Genomic DNA, 21,126 nt, shown 5'->3' with positions numbered 1-21,126 from the left:
GGTCTGGGTACGGTCAAGAAGGCCGATGTGGGTGCCCGAGAGGCCTGGGAGCTGCCAGCCCCCGGCACAGCACAGCCAGGCCCCTGAGTCACCCACTCTGCAACTATCTGTCCCTTTCTGGTGACAGCCTGAGTGGGGCGTCCCCTTTCCTGGGGGACACGAAGCAGGAGACGCTGTCGAACATCACAGCCGTGAGCTACGACTTCGATGAGGAGTTCTTCAGCCAGACCAGCGAGCTGGCCAAAGACTTCATTCGGAAGCTGCTAGTGAAAGAGACCCGGTAAGGACAAAGAAAGGCCACTGGTGCCTGCCCTGTCCTCTCCTCTCTCAGAGCTGTGCCAGCTGTCCCCACGGCCGTGGACATCTGGCAGCACCATGGGATCTGATCTGGCTGGGTGCCGAGAAGGGGGAGAAAGAGACCCAGCCTTCCTTGTTTGCACAAGGCCTGCCTTTGCTGTGAAAAAGGCAAATGTGCGTGTGTGTGTGTGCATGTGCACATGAGTGTGTATGTATGTGTGTGTGAGAGAGTGTGTGTATGAATCTGTGTGAGTGCGTGTGTGTGAGTGTATGTGAGAGTGTTTGTGAGCGCGTGTGTGAATGTAGTGCATGTGTATGTGAATGTGTGAGTCTGTGTGTATATGTGTGAGTCAGTGTGTGCATGTGTGTGTCTGTGTGTGTGTGAAAGAGAGAGAGTGTGAGAGAGAGGGCACGCTGTCTTTCTCTAAGGTTTATTATCTTGTGCAGTCCCGAAGACACCTGAAATTGGGTCTTTGTTGTTTTTTTTGGGTCACACCTGGCAGTGCACAGGGGTTACTCCTGGCTCTGCACTCAGGAATTACCCCTGGTGGTGCTCAGGGGACCATATGGGATGCTGGGAATCGAACCCAGATTGGCCACATGCAAGGCAAAACGCCCTACCTGCTGTGCTATCGTTCCAGCCCCCTGAAATTGGGTCTTGACACACAAGTTCAGATGAGAGTCTGGGGGGTGAACTCAGAGAGGACAGGACCTGGGAGGTAAGGACATGTGCCAGTCCACCCCTTCAGGACGCAGGGGAGAAGGGGAACCCCCCAACAGAGGCATCCAAGTGAGAGGTCTGCAGGGATTGCTGGGAACCCCTGGCAGGGGGTGTCGGACCCTGTCCAGAGCACAGGAATGCAGGTTCACACCTGATGTCACCCTAGAGACGGCAGCTGAAGCATGACAGATATCTGCATGTGCTCCTCACTGCCCCCACTTGTCCCAACACTGTCCCCACGTGCCCCGTCACTGCCCCCATGCGTACCATCACTTTCCCCATGTGCCCTGTCACTGCCCCCACGTGTGCCATCACGGTCCCTTGCGTGTCCCAACACTGCTCTCTGGTCCTCATTGCAGGAAGCGTCTCACTGTCCAGGAGGCTCTCCGACACCCCTGGATCACAGTAAGCACATGGGGAGAGCGTGTGGGGGTGGGCAACCCTGCTGTGTCAAGGGTGGTGACTGGGGTGGCCCAGCCCTATGGCCATGCTCAGGCCTTTGCTTGCAGCCCTGACTGCAAGCATGGACGAGAGCGGAAGGGGAAACACTCCCGAGGGTCATCCCTACAGGCGTGGGTTCCCATGGCATCTCACTGGGCCTGGGATTGGAGCCCAAACCCCAGGACCTCATCTCAGACCCCCAGGACCTCAGCTTAGACTCCACAGGACCTCAGCTCACCCCCTCCAGGACCTGAGCTCAGACTCCCGCCCCAGTGCCTCAGTTAGCCCCCTCCAGAACCTGAACTCAGACCCCCCCAGGATCTCAGTTAACCCCCCCCCAGGACCTGAGCTCAGACCCCCCCAGGTTCTCAGGTTCTCTCTTCCCACCTGTCCTCTCTTACATAGGCTGGCCCCGGGGTCTGGCACTGCCAATCTCAGTGCAGGGGCCAGGAGTCCATGTTGCTAATGAGATCAATGACCACCCAAAGCCCCCACTGGGGCCAGAGCTCCTTCTCTTGGAGGCTCTGGTGACAGTTGAGCCTGTCACCCAGCTTCCACAGGCTGCGGGGCCTGGGGCTCTTCCTGGGGAACAGCTGCTCTGTGAGGGAAATCCTCAGGGCCAGGAAGGAGGAGAGCGATGCCTGCTCCCCTCCAGGACCAACCGCTGCTTATGGGCTTGGGGTCTCGCTGTGGTATAGTCAAGTACTCATGCGAGGCTCCTTGGTGGGGTCCAGACCCTGGAGTTCTGCTGGTTGTCCATCCGTGACCTCCCAGTGAAGGTCACCTCTTGGTGACTGGTGTGTGGTAGCAGGTGTGCTCGTGCTCCACTCCCGCCCCCATCTGTAGTGCTGTAGCACTGTCCTCCTGTTGTTCATCGAGTTGCTCGTGCGGGCACCAGTAACGTCTCCATTGTGAGACTGTTGTTACTGTGTTTGGCATATCCAATACATCACGGGGAGCTTGCCAGGCTCTGTCGTGTGGGCGGGATACTCTCGGTAGCTTGCCGGGCTCTCTGAGTAGGATGGAGGAATCGAACCGGGTCGGCCATGTGCAAAGCAAACGCCCTACCCACTGTGCTATTGCTTCTGCAATAGCAATTATTAAATAGCACAGAATAAAAATAATAAAAATAGCACAGAATGAAATTGCTTCTGCGGGAGCCTGAGGGACTGTAATTGGTGGGCGCTGTTTGAGGAGAATCGAGGTTGCAGCAGGTAGGCTCAGAACTTCCCCTGCGACAGCGTGACACTTTCCCACACAGAGGAAACATCCTCTCTTGTGTGTTGGTGCTTCACTACCGAGTGCCTCTGTGACTTTGTTCGCTTGCTGCAGAACTCCAGGAGGAGGAAGGTAGGTGTGAGGTCAGAGAGGGGCGTCACTGAGGTGGGGCCCGACTCGCCGAGGCTCATCCTGGTTGGCTGAGGCAGATGAAACAGACCCAGAAATCTCGGCCCTCAGAGGAGGATCAGGGTGAGAAAGGGCCACAGTGACATTTGGGTCCCCAGACTGAGTATATGCGAACTAGAGTGACTTCACGCTTCCTGCCAGTGGAATGATGACTCATACTTTCACAGGATTGTTCTGGAAAGTGTGTCCAGAAGTTCAGCTCACTGTCCCCCTGTCACTGTTCATACATCCTCAGCAGAGGTGGGGAAGGAGCATCCCCATTCCGTCCCTGGTGGGATAGAGACCCAGCAGGAACTCCCTTTCCTAGGGTGTCTGGAGCCACGGGTCTAGATGCCCTGTGAGAGTCTTTGTAGTGACAGGGCCCCTAGAGTCCCCGGGGCCCTGTCTTGAGTGTGTCTCCCTGGGCTCGTGTGACCTCCTTGCCCCTTTCCCCGAGGAGGGTCCAGGTGTCCACTCACAGGGCCATGCCCACAGCGCAGCCCAGCGCTGTCTGGACCGGAGCTGGTGGCTGGGCAGGCAGGACACGCCAATAAAAGGCGCCCTCCAGGCCTGGTCACACTCTAGTCTGAGAGACGCTGTCACTGTTACTGCCGGCCACGGCTGAGGGACAGAGCGTGGCTTACCCAAGGTGGCAATCGTGCAGGATGGTGCCTGCTGGGAATGAGCCTGTTACTCTGCAGCTCCCCAGCTGCCCCCGCGACAGGTGTTCCCCCTCTGCTGTGGGCCACATCCTTCCCAGCCAGCCTCTCCTGTTTGCAGCGTCCGAGAGCCTCCCCCTGTCAGAGCACTGCATGACTCCGTGGCCTCTGCATAGCCACTTTCCTGCCTTCGGAGTCCAGTGAAGCAGCCCCCGTTGGTCCAGAGATTGGGCAAATGTAGTAGCTCAGCCAGGATGTGTGAGGACAGACATGAGCAAGCTGCACTGGCCACAACAGGGAGGGGACACTGCAGTAGCCATGCAGGGCTTGGACAGGAAGTGTGCATGGTCAGGGACAACGAGGGAAGAGAGGAAGAAAGTAGTGTCACCTGCCGGAGAGGGGCGGGGTGGGGGGGCAGTGGGCCAGGAGAGTTCTGTCTTGATCTCAGGAGCCCTGGGCAGCACCAGGTGAGCTCGTGAATGACCTGATGCTCAGCAGGGGGTGGCGGGCTTGCCCCAACAGGAAGTGGTCTAGGACCAGGCATGACACTTTGATACCATGAGACCATGTCTCAGAATTCCATCTCCAGTGATTTCAAACACTTGGGGGTTGCAGCAATAGCACAGTGGGGAGAGCATTTGCCTTGCATGCAGCCAACCCAGGTTCGATTCCCAGCATCCCGTATGGTCCCCTGAGCACCTCCAGGAGTAATTCCTGAGTGCAGAGCCAGGAGTAACTCCTATTCATCGTTGGGTGTGTCCCAAAATGGAAAAAAAAACTAAAATATTGACACAGGAGACATTTGTCAGAGACTGGCTTCACCAGGGTGAAAGGGTGCGATGCTGTTTTATATATATATCTCAAAGTCAGAAAGAGAAAAGCCCAAGATAAGAAGAGCAACCGTCACACACAGAGCTGGGATCCCCTCTGAGCAGATGACAGGGGCAAGAAAGGCCCCCGTGTGGAGGGTGGCCGGAGAGTGTGCTCTGACCTCGACACCGAGCCCCAGACCCAGGGAGTCGGGTGCTTGCCCCCATGAAGCTTTGCTCCCTGCAGTCACACAATCAACGAGTCCCCAAAGAACCTCTGGCCAAGAACCTGGTGTCCTAGGCCCTCAGAGGTGGGCGGAAGTGGTGTGGCGGTCTCCTGCTTCACATCAAGCTGGCTGAGGATCTGAATGCCTGGGAGCGCGCCTGGATTTCAAAGATCCAAAAGTGAACGTCCTGAAAGCAGGGATTAAGACAAACCCCCATGTCCCGTGCTCTGCCCCGGAGGGGGCTGCTGGTGCCTGTTGCTGCGGGGTGCTCCTGCCCTTCATGGGACCTGGTGCATGGGGTGGCAGAGACGCTGCAGGTAACAAAGACCTCTCCGGCCTGGTGAACAGACGCTGACCCCCCTCTCCCCCCAGCCAATGGGTTTCCCAAGGAGCGGGAGCCACAGGTGAGCAGCTTAGGGCAGACGTGATGTGACAATCAAAGTCAAGTGCAGGAGAGTCTGATGCTGCTGCTTCAGGGAGACGAAAAGAGCAGTTATTTCAGGGAACAAAATAACCACACACAGCCATGAGGCAATGGGTGGGAGCCCAGGTCCTGGAGCAGCCCTGGTGTGTCTAAAACCAGCCCCCAGGTCAGTGCCCGTCTCAGCACAGTCTCCTTCCCGTGGTGACGTCATCCTCCCTGTTTGTACCCAGCGGCTGGGAACTGTTTGACATTTCAGCATCTTATCAACCTGCCTGTCTCTGTGTTACGGGTTCCCACAGAAAAACTGAGTAAGCTGAGAGATGCCCTCAGTTCTCTCAGGGAAACCAGAGGATTGATTCCCAAGGTCAGTGAGCCCCACTGACCTTGGGAATCCCAACAAGGCTGAGGAAAGGCCACCTGGATCACGTGCCCACGGACACTGAGGCCATGCAGATGGGTGGCTGGGTGTGAGGATTCCCCGAGTCTGGAGGGCGGCCAGCCGGGCATCGAAGCCCTGTCGAGTGCCCATCCAGTGGAGGCCAGGTCCAGCCTCAGCACTAACAATTCCTCAGGCACAAACACGGGGCGTCCTGGGGAAGGTGGAGGCAGGCGCAGCCCAGCAGGGAGGGGGGAGGGCAGAGCAGCAACCCCCCCAGGTGATGAGGAAGGCGGCTCACAGCCCAGCTGGCTCAGCTCCCACCCGCTCCGTGACCTCTGGAGACATCTGGAAAGGAAACGTCTCTCTCCTCGGGCTGAGACTGTGTCTGTGGCAATTCTGTGCCTGAACATGAGGCCCAGCACTGGGCGAACATGGGGAGCCGAGACCAGAGTTCTGTGGACCAGGCACTGATGGTTCTCTGGCCTCTGTAGAGGTGACGGATAAAGACCAGACAAGCCCCGAATTCAAGGCTGAGAGACTCCATCATTTGGGCCAACGCACCTGGGAAAGGCCATGGCCAGTGATGAAAATGAGGCACCTGAAAGGAGGAAAGCAAGAGAAGTGAATTCTGATTGAGACGGGTGAGGAGTGCCACCGTGAGCACTGTCTCAGGGAGTGTCCCCACCACCAGCGTCACCCACACCTGTACCTCACAGGTCCTTGTGGAAAAGGTGCCCAGGAGAATTCACAGAGGGTCGCAACCTGGAACTGTTCGGTGCAGAGTAGATGAGGGAAGTTTGACCCCTGACTTCCTGTCATGGCACTCTCAGACATTGTGCTAAGGTGTGGAGGACAGCACCAGGCGTCCGTGGGCCCCATAGTTTCAGAAGAGCCAGTTATGGCCCATCACCTCCAGTTCACCTTCACCTTAGACCTACTTCACTCCCTAAACTCTTCAGCATGAATATCTGCAGGGACTTTTTAAAAGATATTACAACCAGGCCATTGTCACACTCAACAAATCCAGATTAGTTCATGAACATCACTTGGATTCCCAATCCATACCCACCCATTTTTCTCTGGGGTGTCCTGTTATACTTGATTTCCTCAAACCTTCTTTTGTTTTTTGGGTCCTCACTCAGAAGTGGTCAGTACAGTGGTGCTCAATGCTTAATCCTGGCTCTGTGCTCAGGGATCATCCCTGGAGGACCTGAGGGACCATATGGGATGCTGGGGATTGAACCCAGGTTGGCCGTGTGCAAGGCAAGAGCCCTCCCTGCTGTACTACCGCCACAGCCAGATTTCTCAAATCTTGTTTTTAATTTTTTTCATTTTATTAGGTGGTTCACAATATTTGATTACAGTTAATATTCAAACACCAATCCCACCACCATTACACCTTACCACCACCAAATTTGGGATGGTTCCATCCCAAGCCTCAATCCCTGTCCCAAAGCAAAACCAAAATGATATATTTTGTAATGTCGGTTATGGAAAACCACTGAAAATGCTACAAAAAATTATCCATAGAGGAGACAGTGTGAAGATTGTTCTATTTGGGCAGGGGCCACTAAGACATTCTTTAGAATATCACTAACATGTTGCTAAAGGTTGAGTGATATGAGTTTTCATATATATATATCTGAAAATATATATTTCCTCTATATGTAATAGGAAATAAAATATATAGAGGAAATATATATACATATATATGTATATATATATTTCCTCTATGATTTGTTGCCTACTATTTGAACCCCATCAAATGTGGTGTGGTACTTATGGAGAATGGATAGGAGTGTCTTTTGATGTGTCCAGGAATATGTTCACTCGGGCATGAGGCTCGGCCTGAGCATGTGGGGAGCACCCTTGAGCGTGGCGGCGGTTGGGTTGTGGAGGTTTCTGGCTGCCGAGGCTGGGTCCCTTGGGGTGGGGAGGGCTCTCCCCTGCCCCTGTCTGGGGTGCGCCATGTGAAACAGCCTGGTGCGGAGTCCTGTGGCATGGTTGTGGGGGCCTCATGTTATACTCCCTTTCGGGAGAAGCAGTCGTGGAATCTGGTGGTGACCAATGACGAGATTATCTGACGCCAGCAGGAGGTGGCTTATGGGCGTGATCCCTGGGTTGTTGGAGACAGAGAGAAATGGGCAGAGGATCTCTGCTCCCGGTCCCGTTGGGATTTCTCAAATCTTGACCCAAACATGGTCTACATACCATTGTTATGTCTCTCATGTATCTCTGTGGAAGGGAAAACAGATTTTCCTGTGTGCAGCAGGTACCCGGAGAAATGAAGGTCATATGGCCGTGGACTAAGGGAGAGTGTCCAGGCTGAGGGCAGGAGAGCAAGGGGGAGCCCAGGAAGGAGAGGAAGGTGGGGGTGGTTGCAGGGGCTCAGCCTTCCTCCAGCTCCTCTGCTATGAATAAGACTGAAACTCCGGCACCCCAAAGACTCACATGCTCCTTTCCTGGGACAAGAAGGCGTCAGGAGCAGTAGAGCCTGGGGGATGCCATCTGTGGAGACCCACTCTAGGTGCCAGGGAGAAGCCCCAACAAACAAGGGCAGGGGGATGCAGGGGTGCTCAGAGGTCCCCGGCTGCCTGCGGAGCTTGGGCTGGAGAAAGGGCACAGACAGAAGTTTCAACAGTTGTGATGTGTCCATTTTCTCAGGGAGCCTGGCAGTAGGGAGGAGCTTCATAAAGGCTAATTCCAGGTTTCTGCCCTCAAAGGCGGAGGCGGCCCTTCTTGCCAGAGCCAGCCTCCCTCCAGGACCTTCTCAAAGGCCTTTGCCTCTGCGGGAATAAAGCCCAACATTACCCACGCACCTCTGCCTCTTGCCTTCCTTCTTCAGTTTTTCTGAGCATCTAACATGCTCCTAGTTGCCTGCTCAGAGGTCACCGGGGGCTGCAGGGCAGAAGGGGTGGGCGATGGGTGTGAGAAGGGAAGCACAGCTCTATTTCCGCACCCTCCCCCATTTCATAAAAATTATTGGTGCCGTGTTCCTTCCAGGAAGAGCTTTTGGTGCAGAATTTATATGCTTACAAACATAATATCATTCTTCAGAGCATGACGTCAGCATTTCCTGAGCCTCTTGGCAACTAAGAAGGCTGCTGAGCTGGGCAGGGCACCCGGCACCCCCGGGCCCTCGTCCTCTTCTCCCTCTGCCTCACGGAGCTCTGCAGCCCCAGGGCAGCTGTGACAGGCCTTGGCGCCTCTCACGGGGTCGTAGTTGCTGGTCTCAGCCCCTGGTCCTGGCACTGCGCCCAGTTGGCTCCTATCAACTTGGGAAGTCAGCTTGGTCCTAAAGTCACGGAGCGCCCACTGCTGTGTGTCTTGGGTAGAGAAGGTGGCAGCACACCTGAAGGACACAGGAGAGGGCTGCACTTGCTGGTGCTCTAGGAACTGTGTGGTGCCAGTGTCGAACCCGGCTCCCCTCATGGGCCCAGCTCAGTGGGCGTCTCTGTCCTGCAGCGAGAAGAATGTATGTGTGTGCGAATGTATGCCCTGAGTGTGCGTGTGTCCTGAGTGTGTGAGTGTGTGTGCCCTGAGTGTGTGTCTTGAGTGTGAATGTCTTGAGTGTATATGTCTTGAGTGTGTCCTGAGTGTATGTGTTATCCTGAGAGTATGTCTCAAGCGTGTGTGTCCCAAGTGTGTGTGTCCTCGGTGTGTGTCCTGAGTGTGTATTCTGAGAGTCTGTCATCCTGAGAGTGTGTCCTGAGTCCCCAGTGTGTGTGTGTCTTGAGTGTGGGTGTTTTGAATGTGTGCGTCATCCTGACAGTGTGTCCTGAATGTGTGTGTCTGTGTGTCCTGAGTGTATGTGTGCCGAGTATCAGTGTGTGAGTGCGTGTGCCCTGAGTGTGCTGTGTCCTGAGTGCGCATGCCCTATGTGTGCATGTATCCTGAATGTGTGCTCTGAGAGTGAGTGCGCTGAGTATGTGTATGCCCTGAGTGTGTGTGTGCGTGCCCTGAGTGTTTGTGTGTTTATGTGTCCTAACTGTGTGTGTCCTGAGTCTGTGTGCCCTAACTGTGTGTGTGTGTGTGTGCCCCGAGTGTATGTGTGTGTGTGCATGCCCTGAGTGTGTGAGTGTTGTGTCCTGATGTGCTTTTGCTCCCCGTAGCTGGCAGGAGAGACTCTGTAACCCATATCTCCCAAGTCATGGTCCCTGGAATGGGGGATGGTGTTGCCCGTGTCCCTTGGGAGAGAGAAGTCCACGTTTGTCTGGCCAGAGCAGGGTGGACAGCAGGGTGGAGAATGCACCACGACACTCCTGTGTGCTCCGCACAGCCAAGAGTGGCCCTCACAGTCCCGCCTGTGAGGCCGAGGCTGCTCCAGCCCAGGAAGGAGCAAGTCCACGGGTCTCCAGCCCCTGGGGCAGGGGCTACTCTGCAGAGGCTGTGGTGTCCCTGAGAATTCCTGAAAGCTCCCAGCTTTCCTCGGTCAGGATGTCAGTCTGCACACACAGTCTTTATGCATTTGCACAAACTTTATGCACAAGCTTTATGCACAAACTTCTCCATTTAAAAGCACAGCTTAGTGATTTTATTCATTTCTTGGCTGTGCAACTATCATCACCGATTTCAGAGCCTTTTCATCGATCCCCAAAGAATCTTTGGACCTGGAGTGTCTCCCATCCTCTGTCCACTTCCACCCTCACCTGGCCACTGCCCTCGATCTTATCGCCCACGTTTTATGTAGACACAGCCATGCAAAATATATGGTTATTGGTGTCTGGCTTCTTTCAGGTATTTTGTTTTTTGTTATTAACAGGGTATTTATTGGAGATTACCTGACAAGAAACAATGGCATACAGAAATAGTTTCAAGTGATGAAATCTTGTTTCTCATTAAAAATGAGTCTAACATGTGTGTCCTGCTCAGACAGCCCTTGTCTGTGCAACAGGACAGGAGGTCGGGCTCCTGCATCCCCTCACCACTTCCTTCCTAGACCCTTGAACTGCTTCCCATTAAGACAAATGTAGAGAAATCAAATGGAGATTCATAATATGAAAGTGGGCTGGAGCGATAGCACAGCGGGTAGGGCATTTGCCTTACAAGCAGCCAACATGGCCGATCTGAGTTCGATTCCTCCACCCCTCTGGGAGAGCCCGGCAAGCTACCAAGAGTATCTCGCCTGCACAGCAGAGCCTGGCATGCTACCCATGACATATTCGATATACCAAACACAGTAACAACAAGTCTCATGATGGAGACATTACTGGGCCTGCTCAAGCAAATCGATGAACAACAGGAGGACCGTGACCGTGACCTTTGTTAAGTTTAAAAGTCCTCCCAAGGCTGGAGCAATATTACAGTGGGTAGAGCATTCGCCTTGCATGTGGATGACCCAAGTTTGATCCCGGACATCCCATATAGTTTCCCAAGTATGGAAAGAAGTAATTCCTGACTGTAGAGCCAGGAGTAACCCCTGAGCATCGCCAGATGTGACCCCAATCCCTGCCCCCCCCAAAAAAATTCTCCCAACTTTTTTGAGGACCGGGGCTTACTCCTGGCTCTGCACTAGGGGAATCACTCCTGGCGGGGCATAGGGGATCAAATGGGGTGATGGGAATGGATCCTTCATCTTCCATGTGCAAGGCAAGCACCTACCTGCTCTGGTCCAAAAGTTCTCTTGGTTTTATGAAAAAATAATTATCACACATCACTGCAAACGTTTAGGGTTTGGTTTAAGTGTGTTGTGAATTGATTGCCAATATTAGTTCCACTGACATCAGCTTCTCACATCACTAAAATAAAAATCAAAGGAAAGAAATCTGTTTGTTTGGGATCTTTGAATTTACTGCCGACTTTATACTCCTGCCCCAGGGGCCAAAGACCTGTGGGCTTGCTCCTTCCTGGGCTGGAGCAGCCTCAGCCTCACAGGTGGGACTGTGAGGGCCACTCCTGGCTGTGCGGAGCACACAGGAGTGTCGTGGTGTATTCTCCACCCTGATGTCCACCCTGCTCTGGCCAGACAAACGTGGACTCCTCTCTCCCAAGGGACACGGGCAACACCATCCCCCATTCCAGGGACCATGACTGGGGAGATGTGGGTTACAGAGCCTCTCCTGCCAGCTACGGGGAGCAAAAGCACATCAGGACACAACACTCACACACTCAGGGCACACACATACTCAGGACACACACAGTCAGGACACATAAACACACACACTCACACACTCAGGGCACACACACAATCAGGGTACACACATACTCAGCGCACTCACTCTCAGGGCACACATTCAGAATACATGCACATATAGGGCACACACACTCAGAACACACACACTCACACACTCAGGAGCACACACTCACACACTGATACTCGGCACATACACACTCAAGCTTTAATAATAACATTGTGAGCAATGTTCTGCCATTGGCTTCTTTCTGATCATGTTTTCAGGGTTTGTCTGTGTGGCATTCAGCAGCCCCTCACTCCTCCTGGGGCTTCTAGGGATTCTTCCTGATGTCCCATGACAGGACAGACCACACACCATTCATACTTGAGCCAAGTATGTTTCATACTTGAGCCAACGTGAATTAGGCCACTCTGAACATGCATGTAGAATGTTACACACTAAATTTGCAAACCATTTCTGAACGTTCGCAGAATCCCTGAAACCCACTTCTTAGGGAGGAATCCAGGAGAGAGTGGTCCTATCAAATCATTTACATTAAATATGCCCAGGATACATTTGTATACCAATCATACCTCAAGACGATTTTAAAAATCTGAATTTTTTCTGGGGGCTAGGGACTTACATGGTGGCGCCCAGAGGCTATCCCACCTCTGTGCTTGGGGACCATGCAGTGCTGGGGATTGAGTCTGGGCCTTCTGCATACAAAGAATGGATTTAGCTCATCGAAGTATTTTCTCCAGCCCTGAAGTATTGTAGAAGAGGGAACGGACGAGGTGGGCAGGTGACAGTCCTTTACTCCTGCTTACAAATCATCCTGGATAAAAACACTTTAGTACCCACATGAATTTCATCTTGATTCCCTCATGTGCTGCCACCCCCAGGTGACAGATGAGCCCCGTGTGAACGGGGCACCTGGACCCGGCTTCCTGGGGAGTCATCTTGTCTGTCTTGCCGTGGGGTGGTGAGGGACAGCTGTGCCCTGGGTCATCTTTCCTTGCTTTGACGTTAAGTTGGGGTGCGAAGGCCTGACTGCCCGCAAGCCCCTGCCTTTCTAAGCCCAGGCCCACTGGGCAGTGCAAGGCATCGGTGCTGCTATAAAATGACCCTCCTGGGCAGGACCGGGCTGTGACCTCCCCCCGCCCCCTCCCAGGCAGGGCCTCTGCAGCGCAGCCAACCTGAGTCTGGTGGTAATAATAGCTCGGGACGCCAAGGGCATCTCCCGGACAGCTGAGACGCCTGTGACTGTTGTCCTCACCTCGGGGTCCCTCTGCGTGCCCAGTTCGGCGGGGAGGTGCCAGGGCGGGCTCAGGTGGGCTTTGCGGAGAGAGGGTGGGTGTCAGCGCTTCTCTGCTCTGTCCCAGCCGGTGGACCAGCAGCAGGCCATGGTGCGCCGGGAGTCCGTGGTCAACCTGGAGAACTTCAAGAAGCAGTACGTGCGCCGACGCTGGAAGGTGGGTGAGCACTGGAGGCCTGGGGGGGTCCATGACATGCTGGGGGAGGGCTGGAAGGTGAGTGAGCACTGGGGAGCCCTGGGGGGGTCCATGTCATGCAGGAGGGGCTGGAAGGTGAGTGAGCTGAGCACTGGGGGGCCCTGGGGGTCCATGCCATCCTGGGAGGGGGGCTGGAAAGTGAGCAGGTGCCAGGGGACACTGGGGGTTCCTTGCCCATTTTGGGGGGGCCCTGGAAGGTGAGAAGTTTCCAGAGGGGCCCTGGGAGTCCATACCCATTCTGTGTGGGGGTCTGGCAGGTGACCAGGCACAGAAGGGACCTTGGGGGGTCCATGCCCATCCGGTGTGGGGGCTGGCAGGTGAGCAGGTGCAGGAGTGCCCTGGGGAGGCCATGTCTCACTGGTGTCCCCTCTCCCTCCCCACAGCTCTCCTTCAGCATCGTCTCCCTGTGCAACCACCTCACCCGCTCCCTCATGAAGAAGGTCCAGCTGAAGCCCAGTGAGGACCTGGTATGTAGGGCGGGTGCCGTCCTGGGCAGAGCTCTGGGAAGGCCTGGACTTGGCACCCGGGGCCCGTTGGGTCGTTGCATACAGGGCTGTTGGCTGTCACTGCCCTGCTCTGCGCCATGATCTGCCCAGGGCACGTGGTCAGAGGTACCTGGGGGGCTGCAGGAGGCTCAGGGGTGCCTGGGGTTGCGGGAAATTTTGAGGGTTCTGAGGAATCTCGAATCCTTTCCCAGTGGGACTTGACAGGGTCTGTGCCGTGGCCCAGGGCTGCAGACCAGTACTAGCAACCTGACCCGGGTCTGGTGGGCCAGCACCACTGTAGAACGGACCATCACTTCCTGGTCTGTCCTCTTATGCTTTGCTGTAGAGTGCTGCTAACAGCTATAATTGAACTAACCCTACTGTGGGCTGCCACCGTTTGATACACATCAAAAACGGAACCCTTAGACTTGGCCAGAGGAGTGTGGTCTCTGGTGCAGCTGTGTGGCCTGAGGCACTGCCTTGCCGTCTCTGTGTCCATCTTTGTAAGCTCCAGTCATTCACTCATATAGCTCCTGGCATGCTGAGTGTGCAGGATGCTCTTAGCAGGTAGATAGTTCCAGGGCAGTCTGGAGGGCTCCAGGTACATCAGGGCTGGTCTCAGTGGTGGGAGATGGTGGGTGAGCAGAGGTGAACAGAGCCCTGCAGCTCAGAGGGTCTGGGCTGGCCCAGGTCAAGGAGGAAGGGACCCAACGCCCAGGAAGGGGCAGGAAGGCACCTCTCGAGGTAGACAGGGAGCCCTGAGCCGCCCGGCTCCGCTGCCTGGGCCCTTCCCAGAGCCCTTGCTAACACTTATCCCTGCGCTCCGGAGACGCAGAACTACAGTGGGGTCTGCTCCAGCCATGCCCCTTCTCTGCCACTGCTCACATGCTCCCATTGGGTCTAGACTCCTGCTCAGCTTATCATCGTGTCGGTTGACTCAGACTCGGGCAGAAAAGCGCCACTCAGCAGAGCCCGAGTTATTTTTATTGTTCTGTCCAGACTCGGTCCAGGACATACTTTTTCTAAAGTTGATCTTGACCTTGGATTTCCAGCTGGCTCAGGCCAGAGGAAGGGAAGGAGGCCCAGAGCTGCCACCCGGTGGGCGGTGGACCTGCTCTTAACCATGGGGAGGACCAGGGGAGTTGGGAAAGAATGTGAAGTTCCCTCCCAATTTCTGCCCCCCGTGGACCATCTCTGTTGTTTATTGGGAGGCGGGGTGAGGAGGCCCAGAGGCCCCTACCAGGAACACTCAGCCACCCAGGCTGCAGCTTCATGTACGGCCCCAGGGACTCGGTATTGCCTGGCCCTGTGGTGCTGGGGATGTCCAGTGCTGGGAGTCTCCAGGGCTACCCCTGGTGATGCTCAGGGGTCATATGGTGCTAGAGAGTGAACCCGGGTCACCCAGGTTGAACTTCTGTACTACTCCTGGCCTTGTGAAAACATACCGATGTAACCCTCTGGGCCAGAGACCACGGAGATAAGGCAAACACCTGGGGCATGGCTGGCCCAGCTTCACTTGAACCCTGAGCATATCTGGATATAGCTCTCGAGGCCCTGAGTAGCTGGGGGTATGGCCCTGAGCCCCTCAGCACCTCAGGTAGCCTGGGGTCTCCAGCACCACTCAGCCTGAGCAATGCTATGTCCTCAGCCCTTGCACTGAAACTGTGACTGAGAGGAACACCGAGGCCACCTGTGAACCCAACAAAGGGTCTTCTGGATCAGACACTCAGCACCGTCAGCTCATTGCATCATTTTGCAGAGAGGAAGGAGGACGGGGTCCCCAAGAGCTCCTATTGGTTTTCCTAGAGGGGCTTCCTTAAAAACGCATCTTCAGGGCTGGAGCAATAGCACAGTGGGTGAGGAGTTTGCCTTGCACACGGCCGACCCGGGTTTGATTCCCAGCATCCCATATGGTCCTCTGAGCACTGCCAGGAGTAATTCCTGAGTGCAAAGCCAGGAGTAACCCCTGAGCATCACTGGGTATGACCCAAAAAAAGAAAAAAAAACAATCTTCTTGTTTAGGAGTCTTTAAAAGCAAGTTTGTGGAAGTTTTTTTTTTTTAAATGATGCAAGTCTTCCTAAATCAGTACTTTTATTTGTGTGTTTAAGCTCTAGCCCACTCAGCCATGCTGCAAACCGGGCTTGCTCCCGGTTCTGCACCCAGGCCTTTCTCTGGGCTCTGTGCTCAGGGGTTGCTTCCGATGGGCTCAGGGAACCACACAGGGTCCTGGGTATGGAACATAGGCTGGCTGTGGACAAGTCAATCATCTTACTCAGAGTACAGTCACCGGCCCATAAGCCAGTCTGGGTGGGAGGTAATTCAATAAGCTCCGTTGTGCTCTGAGGGCAAAAGGTCCTGTGAACCCCGAGCTGCTGCCTGGCAGTCTCCCTCTGGGCTGCACCTACTCTCTTCTTCCTTTCGTGGGAAGGCACTGCCAGGGCTGTTTCAATCCCTACCACATATGGCCCCCAAGCACTTCCAGGGGACCTGAATGAGCACAGACCCAGGAATGGCCCCTGAGCACCATCAGCTGTGGGCTCGACCCAACCTCCTCTCCCCCAAATGCAGCACAGAAGCCACTTCCTGTTAAAGAGGGTGAGACAGGGGAGAGCTGGGGCAATAGTACAATGGGGAGGGCGCTTACCCTGTACTTGGCTGCTCTGGTTCGAGTCCCAGCATCCCACATGGTCCCCGAGCCCAGCAGGAGTGATTCCTGAACTCAGAACCAAGAGCCAACCCTGAGCTCTCCAGGTGTAGCCAAAAATATGAAAGACAAAAAGAAAAAAAAACCCAAAGCAGATGTAAGCCAAGGAGCCAGGAGCCAGCTCCAAGGGCTGGAGCTAGAGTCTAGGCTCCAGCCCCACATCCCAGGGACCCCCATGTGCCCCCGAGTCTGATTGTCTGATTCCCTCTGCCTTCCCAAACAACGTCTCGGATAGGCAGAGGCCGAGCTAGTGTGAGGAGAGGGTGTGTGTGGGTGCTGTCAGTGTTGGGGGGTCCCCAGGGCCTGCCCCTACCTCCCTCGTGACCCCCTGCTGAGTTCAGGCAGAACATCTGCCCGCAGACACCAGGCAGGCGGCCACACGTGACACCAGGGTTCAGTGTACGATTCAGCCTTTCCGTGCTGTGTTTTTCGCGGCTCTTTCTGCACTGCTTGGTCCCAAGGGTGGGTCCATCCCCGCCTGCTCTCTCTGCCCCCACCCTCTATCCAGCCCCAGGCTCTGGACACAATCCGACCTGACTGTTCAGGCGTCCCCGCCTGGCCTCCTGCTGGCTCTCAGCCCCACGCCTGGCACCTCTTCTGTTTTTGCAGAGGAACTGCGAGAGCGACACGGAAGAGGAGGTCGCCAGGAGGAAGGCACTGCACCCTCGCCGGAGGAGCAGCACCTGACAGTGGCTGGCTTGGCCCTGGAGCCCCAGGCCAGCGGGCTCCCACCTGCAGGTCCTGTCCCCACTGTCCCCAGCACTGGGGATCTGACAAGATGGGCCTGCAGGCTTCCGTGGACATGGCTGGGAACCCAGAGGTCGTGGGCACTGTGACCGTCTACCAGGAGGAGGCGCCGGCCTGCCCACACCTCCGATTCCCCACCAAATGGCCTTCTGCTGTCTGCCAGCCTCGGAACCCCGGGTGGACATGCAGGGACATCTGAAAAGGAGGCCAGCCCCATGGGCAGCCTGGTGAAAAGTGACCCCAGGAAGCAGGGGCCACCCCCGGGGGACAGAGCGCATGAGGGACCAACCCTGAGGCCTCCAGAGCCCACATGGAGCTGGGCTGAAGCACGCCAGGCCGCCAGAGACCAGCCGACTGTGCCTCTTCCTCCACTTTTACTAAACTGGTTTGTTGAGGGCGTGGCTTCCTTCCCGGTCAGCTGCATCTTTCCTGGAGGCACCCAGGGCTGGGGTGCCGATGGGCATCCCCCCAGATGGTGAGGCTGAGCCCTTCCGGGCCCCAGGTGTCTCCTTCACACCAGCCCAAGTGTCCTGAGACCCGGGGCAGCTCTCAGCTGTGTCTCTGCCCGGACGAGCTGCATCATGGCTTCCCTCGTTGAAGTCCCAAGCCCAGAACTGGAGTCAATGGTCACTTTGGAGAAGGGTCTCTAAGGAGGTGACTCATGTGACAGGAAGTTGCTGGGTGGGCTTCACAAGGGGCCGCATCCTCCTCAGAAGTCGGATGAGGACACAGGGAAGTTGGCAGGCACGCCGGAAGGTGCTGTCCCCGGCCTCGAGGAGCCAGGGCCGGCTGCCCCTCAGCCTCTCACCTCCTTCTCTGTGACTGTCAGAAAATAAACGTCTTTAATCCACCCGTTCAGCGCTCCTCTGTCTCTCAGGGTAGTCCCAGAGAACAAACACAGCCGTGGTCAGGATAGGGTCTCAGCGGGTGGAGCCGGGGGCGGGGCAGCTTCTCAGTGTGAAGTGTGGCGGGGAGAAGCTCCCCCAGAAAGAAGGGGAGCGAGAAGGAGCAGAGGGGGGACACTGATGATGCAGAAAAGCTGGGCCCTCTCCCCAGGCCCAAACCATGGTGCTGATGAGCAGAAATCTGAGAAAGAATGCTTGGAAGTCGGAATAGAAAGGGTCCACTCAGACGCTGTTCCTGATGAAGAACAGGCAGTGCAGGGAAGGAGAATAGGCTTGGGTGACCCTGGGGCATGAAGGACTCAGGGCCTCCTTGCCTTTGGCCACCCCTGTCAGGGAAGGGCCGAGCTGCCTCATCCAGGGGAAGAATCCAGAACCAATGCCCCCACCGAGAGATGCCGTCATTTCGGTCAAAGCTTTCAGGGCCGAAGCGATAGAAGCTTCCTTGCAGCCAACCCCGGGTTATTTTTCACTCTTAGTAATGATTTCTCATGCACAAATCGCAACACCACACTCATCAGCACATGTTCCTTACGTTCTCTAAACTCTGGTTCAATCTCAGAGGCCACACATGGTCCCCCGAGCCCCTCCAGTAGTGACCCCTGAGCACAGATCCAAGAGTAAGCCCTGAGCACTGCTGGCAGGGCCTTTATTTTTATTTATTTATTTATTTATTTATTATTAGTGAAACATCATGTGGTACAGCTGTTGACCTTACAGGTTTTTGTACTTGGGTTTCAGTCATACAATGATCGAGTCCCCATCCCTCCACCAGTGCCCATTCTCTACCACCAATGATCCCAGTAACCCTCCCACCCCTCCCACACCCCCATCCCATCCTGCCTCTATGGCAAGGCATTCCCTTTTGTTCTTTCTCTCCTTTTGGTTGCTAAGGTTTGCAAAAGAGGCATTGAGTGACAAACATGTTCGGTCTATAGTCTACTTTCAGCATTCATCTCCCATCCTGGGAGAATCCTCCCAACACCCTTTACTTGGTGTTTCCTTCTCTGTCTGAGCTGCCCTTTCCCGTAGCATGTGAGATTGGCCTTCAAGCCCTGGAATAAACCTCCTGTAACTTATCTGGACTATTCTAGGATGTTGGTCTCCTATTTTGTTACTTTATATTCCCCCAGATGAATGCAATCTTTCTATGTCTGTCCCTCTCTGTCTGACTCATTTCACTTAGCATGATACTTTCCATGTAGTACCATTTGAATGTAAATTTCATGACTTCGTCTTTTCTAACAGCTGCATAGTACTCCATTGTATAGATGTACCAAAGTTTCTTTAACTAGTCATTTGTTCCTGGATGGCAGGGCCTTTAAACAAAGGAAAAAATATTCAGAGAAGCATCCAGCCAGAAAAAGTATAGAAGAGAGCCCTGAGGAAAAAGCTCTGAGGAAGACGCTGCCTGAGGGAATGGTCCCTGCCCTCCAGAACAGGCACCGTTGTTCACTCCAGCAAGGCTCCACAGAGCAGCAGGGCTGCTGTCAGGGCTGGTCACATAAGTGAACATCGAATGTCTGGGCTAGGAGCTCTGCTGTGAGCTACTTGGGAGTAAGGCGCGGCTAAGGGCACGGTCTGCCTCTGGTTAGAGCCAGGAGCAGAGAGACGCTGATCTAACTTCCAGTTCTGAGTGTCCGGTCGAGGCTCAGGTCAGCCTTTCAGGACTGATCTGGCCGACGGCCACGTTTTACTGGAGAGGAAGCTGAAGGCGAGCGAGAGGGAGAGCGTGGCTCTGCGCCACCAGCATGCGTGTGAGCGTGTCTGTGGCAACCCAGGCCGTGCTGTCGCTCAGCCTGTGTGAACTGGGACAGCCAGTCCAGGACCTGAGTAACAGCCCGCTAGATGGTTAGCTTTGCCTCACCTTGGACAAGCGCTGTCTGTCCTCTGCCGTTGCCTGTCCTGCTCTTCATCTCTGAATGTGGATGAAATGGTGGCTTGCTTCTGCCCGGTGCTCCTGGTAAAGACCCCTGCCTCTGGGTGGGTCGCTCGGCCGCCCCCCATGAGCCGTGCCTCTTATTTTACTTTATTATTTTTATTAGTGAAACACCATGAGGTACAGTTGTAGACTTACAAATTTTTATGCTTGGGTTTTGATTATACAATGATTGAGTACCCATCCCTCCACCAGTGCCCATTTTCCACCACCACGGATCCCAGTATCCCTCCCACCCCCCCTTCCCCCCCATCCCACCCTGCCTCTGTGGCAGGGCACTCCCTTTTGTTCTCTCTCTCCTTTTGGGTGCTGTGGTTTGCAAAAGATGCATTGAGTGGCAATCATGTTCAGTCTATAATCCACTTTCAGCATGCATCTCCATCCTGGGAGGATCCTCCCAACACCCTTTATTTGGTGCTCCCTTCTCTATCTGAGCTGCCTTTTCCCCTAGCATGTGGAGCCGCGCCTCTTAGGGACTGTCTGACCTTCCCCTGAGATGCTTGGTCCTGCAGGAGATGCAGAGCTAAGCAACTGACAGGGAAATGGGTCCCCATACTGCAGGGTCTGTGTTCCACAATCCCGGGGGTCTGAGTGTTCATCCTTCCCCCAGACTGCCCGCGCCAGCTTCACTAAGGCCCCACTGACCGGGAAGTCCCTGCAGCCTTTTTCCTGGTTTCCCAGAATCCCCTGGGAATTGGAGCACCAGGTCAGGGGCCAAGGGCCCTTTGGGAGGTGCATCCTGTAGCCTCTGCTAGCCTGTGGACAGAGCCATGGGCTGGCCACTCCCACAGGCCTTGGTCCCTGCAGCCCTTGCCGGCAGACGGTGGTTCTTGGGGTGTGGAGACGAGAGGAGACGCCGGTCTGGGGGGCCAGGTACTCTCAGCTCGCTTCAGGCAGATGCACTGGCCAATGGACACATCCACAGGGTCCAGTGTGAGGCAAGTGGAGTGTTTCCAGTGATGAGAGAAAACCGTGCACCACAAGGATGCAAGGCTCTGTGGAGGGCTGAGGAAGCCCCGTTCCAGAGGGCTCGCTTGAGTGTTTGCAGGACACAGCAATGAATATTTCATAAATGCAGACATCAATATTTTAACGTAGTGAATTTTAATGTCCATCCCCCCTGGTTCTCCTGAGCTTGAGCTGCATTTGCCTTTTTTACATATATGTTTGCTGAAGTCTTTGTCTTGGGAACAAATGTTATTCACCTCAGAGTCTCTATAAAAGAAAAGTCAAGCCCTGTTCTCCAAAGATGAACAAGACGTGAACATGTGCAAAGGGCCTCGTTGAGGAATGTCATAGTGCAAAGAATTTTATCTGGCACCAATTGGTAGAATGATCTTTCCATTGGATGTTCTGTTTGTTTCCACCCAGACACTATTCT

At 54.9% G+C, this 21,126-nt stretch overlaps 1 protein-coding gene across 1 annotated transcript in view; it reads left to right on the top strand.

Annotated features, from left to right (window-relative positions):
- The window catches only part of DAPK2 (death associated protein kinase 2), a 109,751-nt gene extending 92,016 nt beyond the window's left edge, over positions 1-17,735 (top strand). The window contains exons 8-12 of the mRNA XM_056115321.1: positions 128-280; positions 1,378-1,423; positions 12,839-12,928; positions 13,351-13,434; positions 16,767-17,735. Of these exons, the coding sequence (XP_055971296.1) occupies positions 128-280; positions 1,378-1,423; positions 12,839-12,928; positions 13,351-13,434; positions 16,767-16,844 (451 nt within the window). The 3' untranslated portion in view covers positions 16,845-17,735. The remainder of the gene's footprint in view (positions 1-127; positions 281-1,377; positions 1,424-12,838; positions 12,929-13,350; positions 13,435-16,766) is intronic.
- Positions 17,736-21,126: the final 3,391 nt, after the last annotated feature.

Source organism: Sorex fumeus, unplaced genomic scaffold (assembly GCF_029834395.1).
Source record: "Sorex fumeus unplaced genomic scaffold, SorFum_2.1 ptg000029l, whole genome shotgun sequence".
In the NCBI taxonomy this organism is placed as follows: Eukaryota; Metazoa; Chordata; class Mammalia; order Eulipotyphla; family Soricidae; genus Sorex; species Sorex fumeus.
Note: the sequence above shows the minus strand (reverse complement) of the source record. Positions and strands in the feature narration are given on the sequence as shown.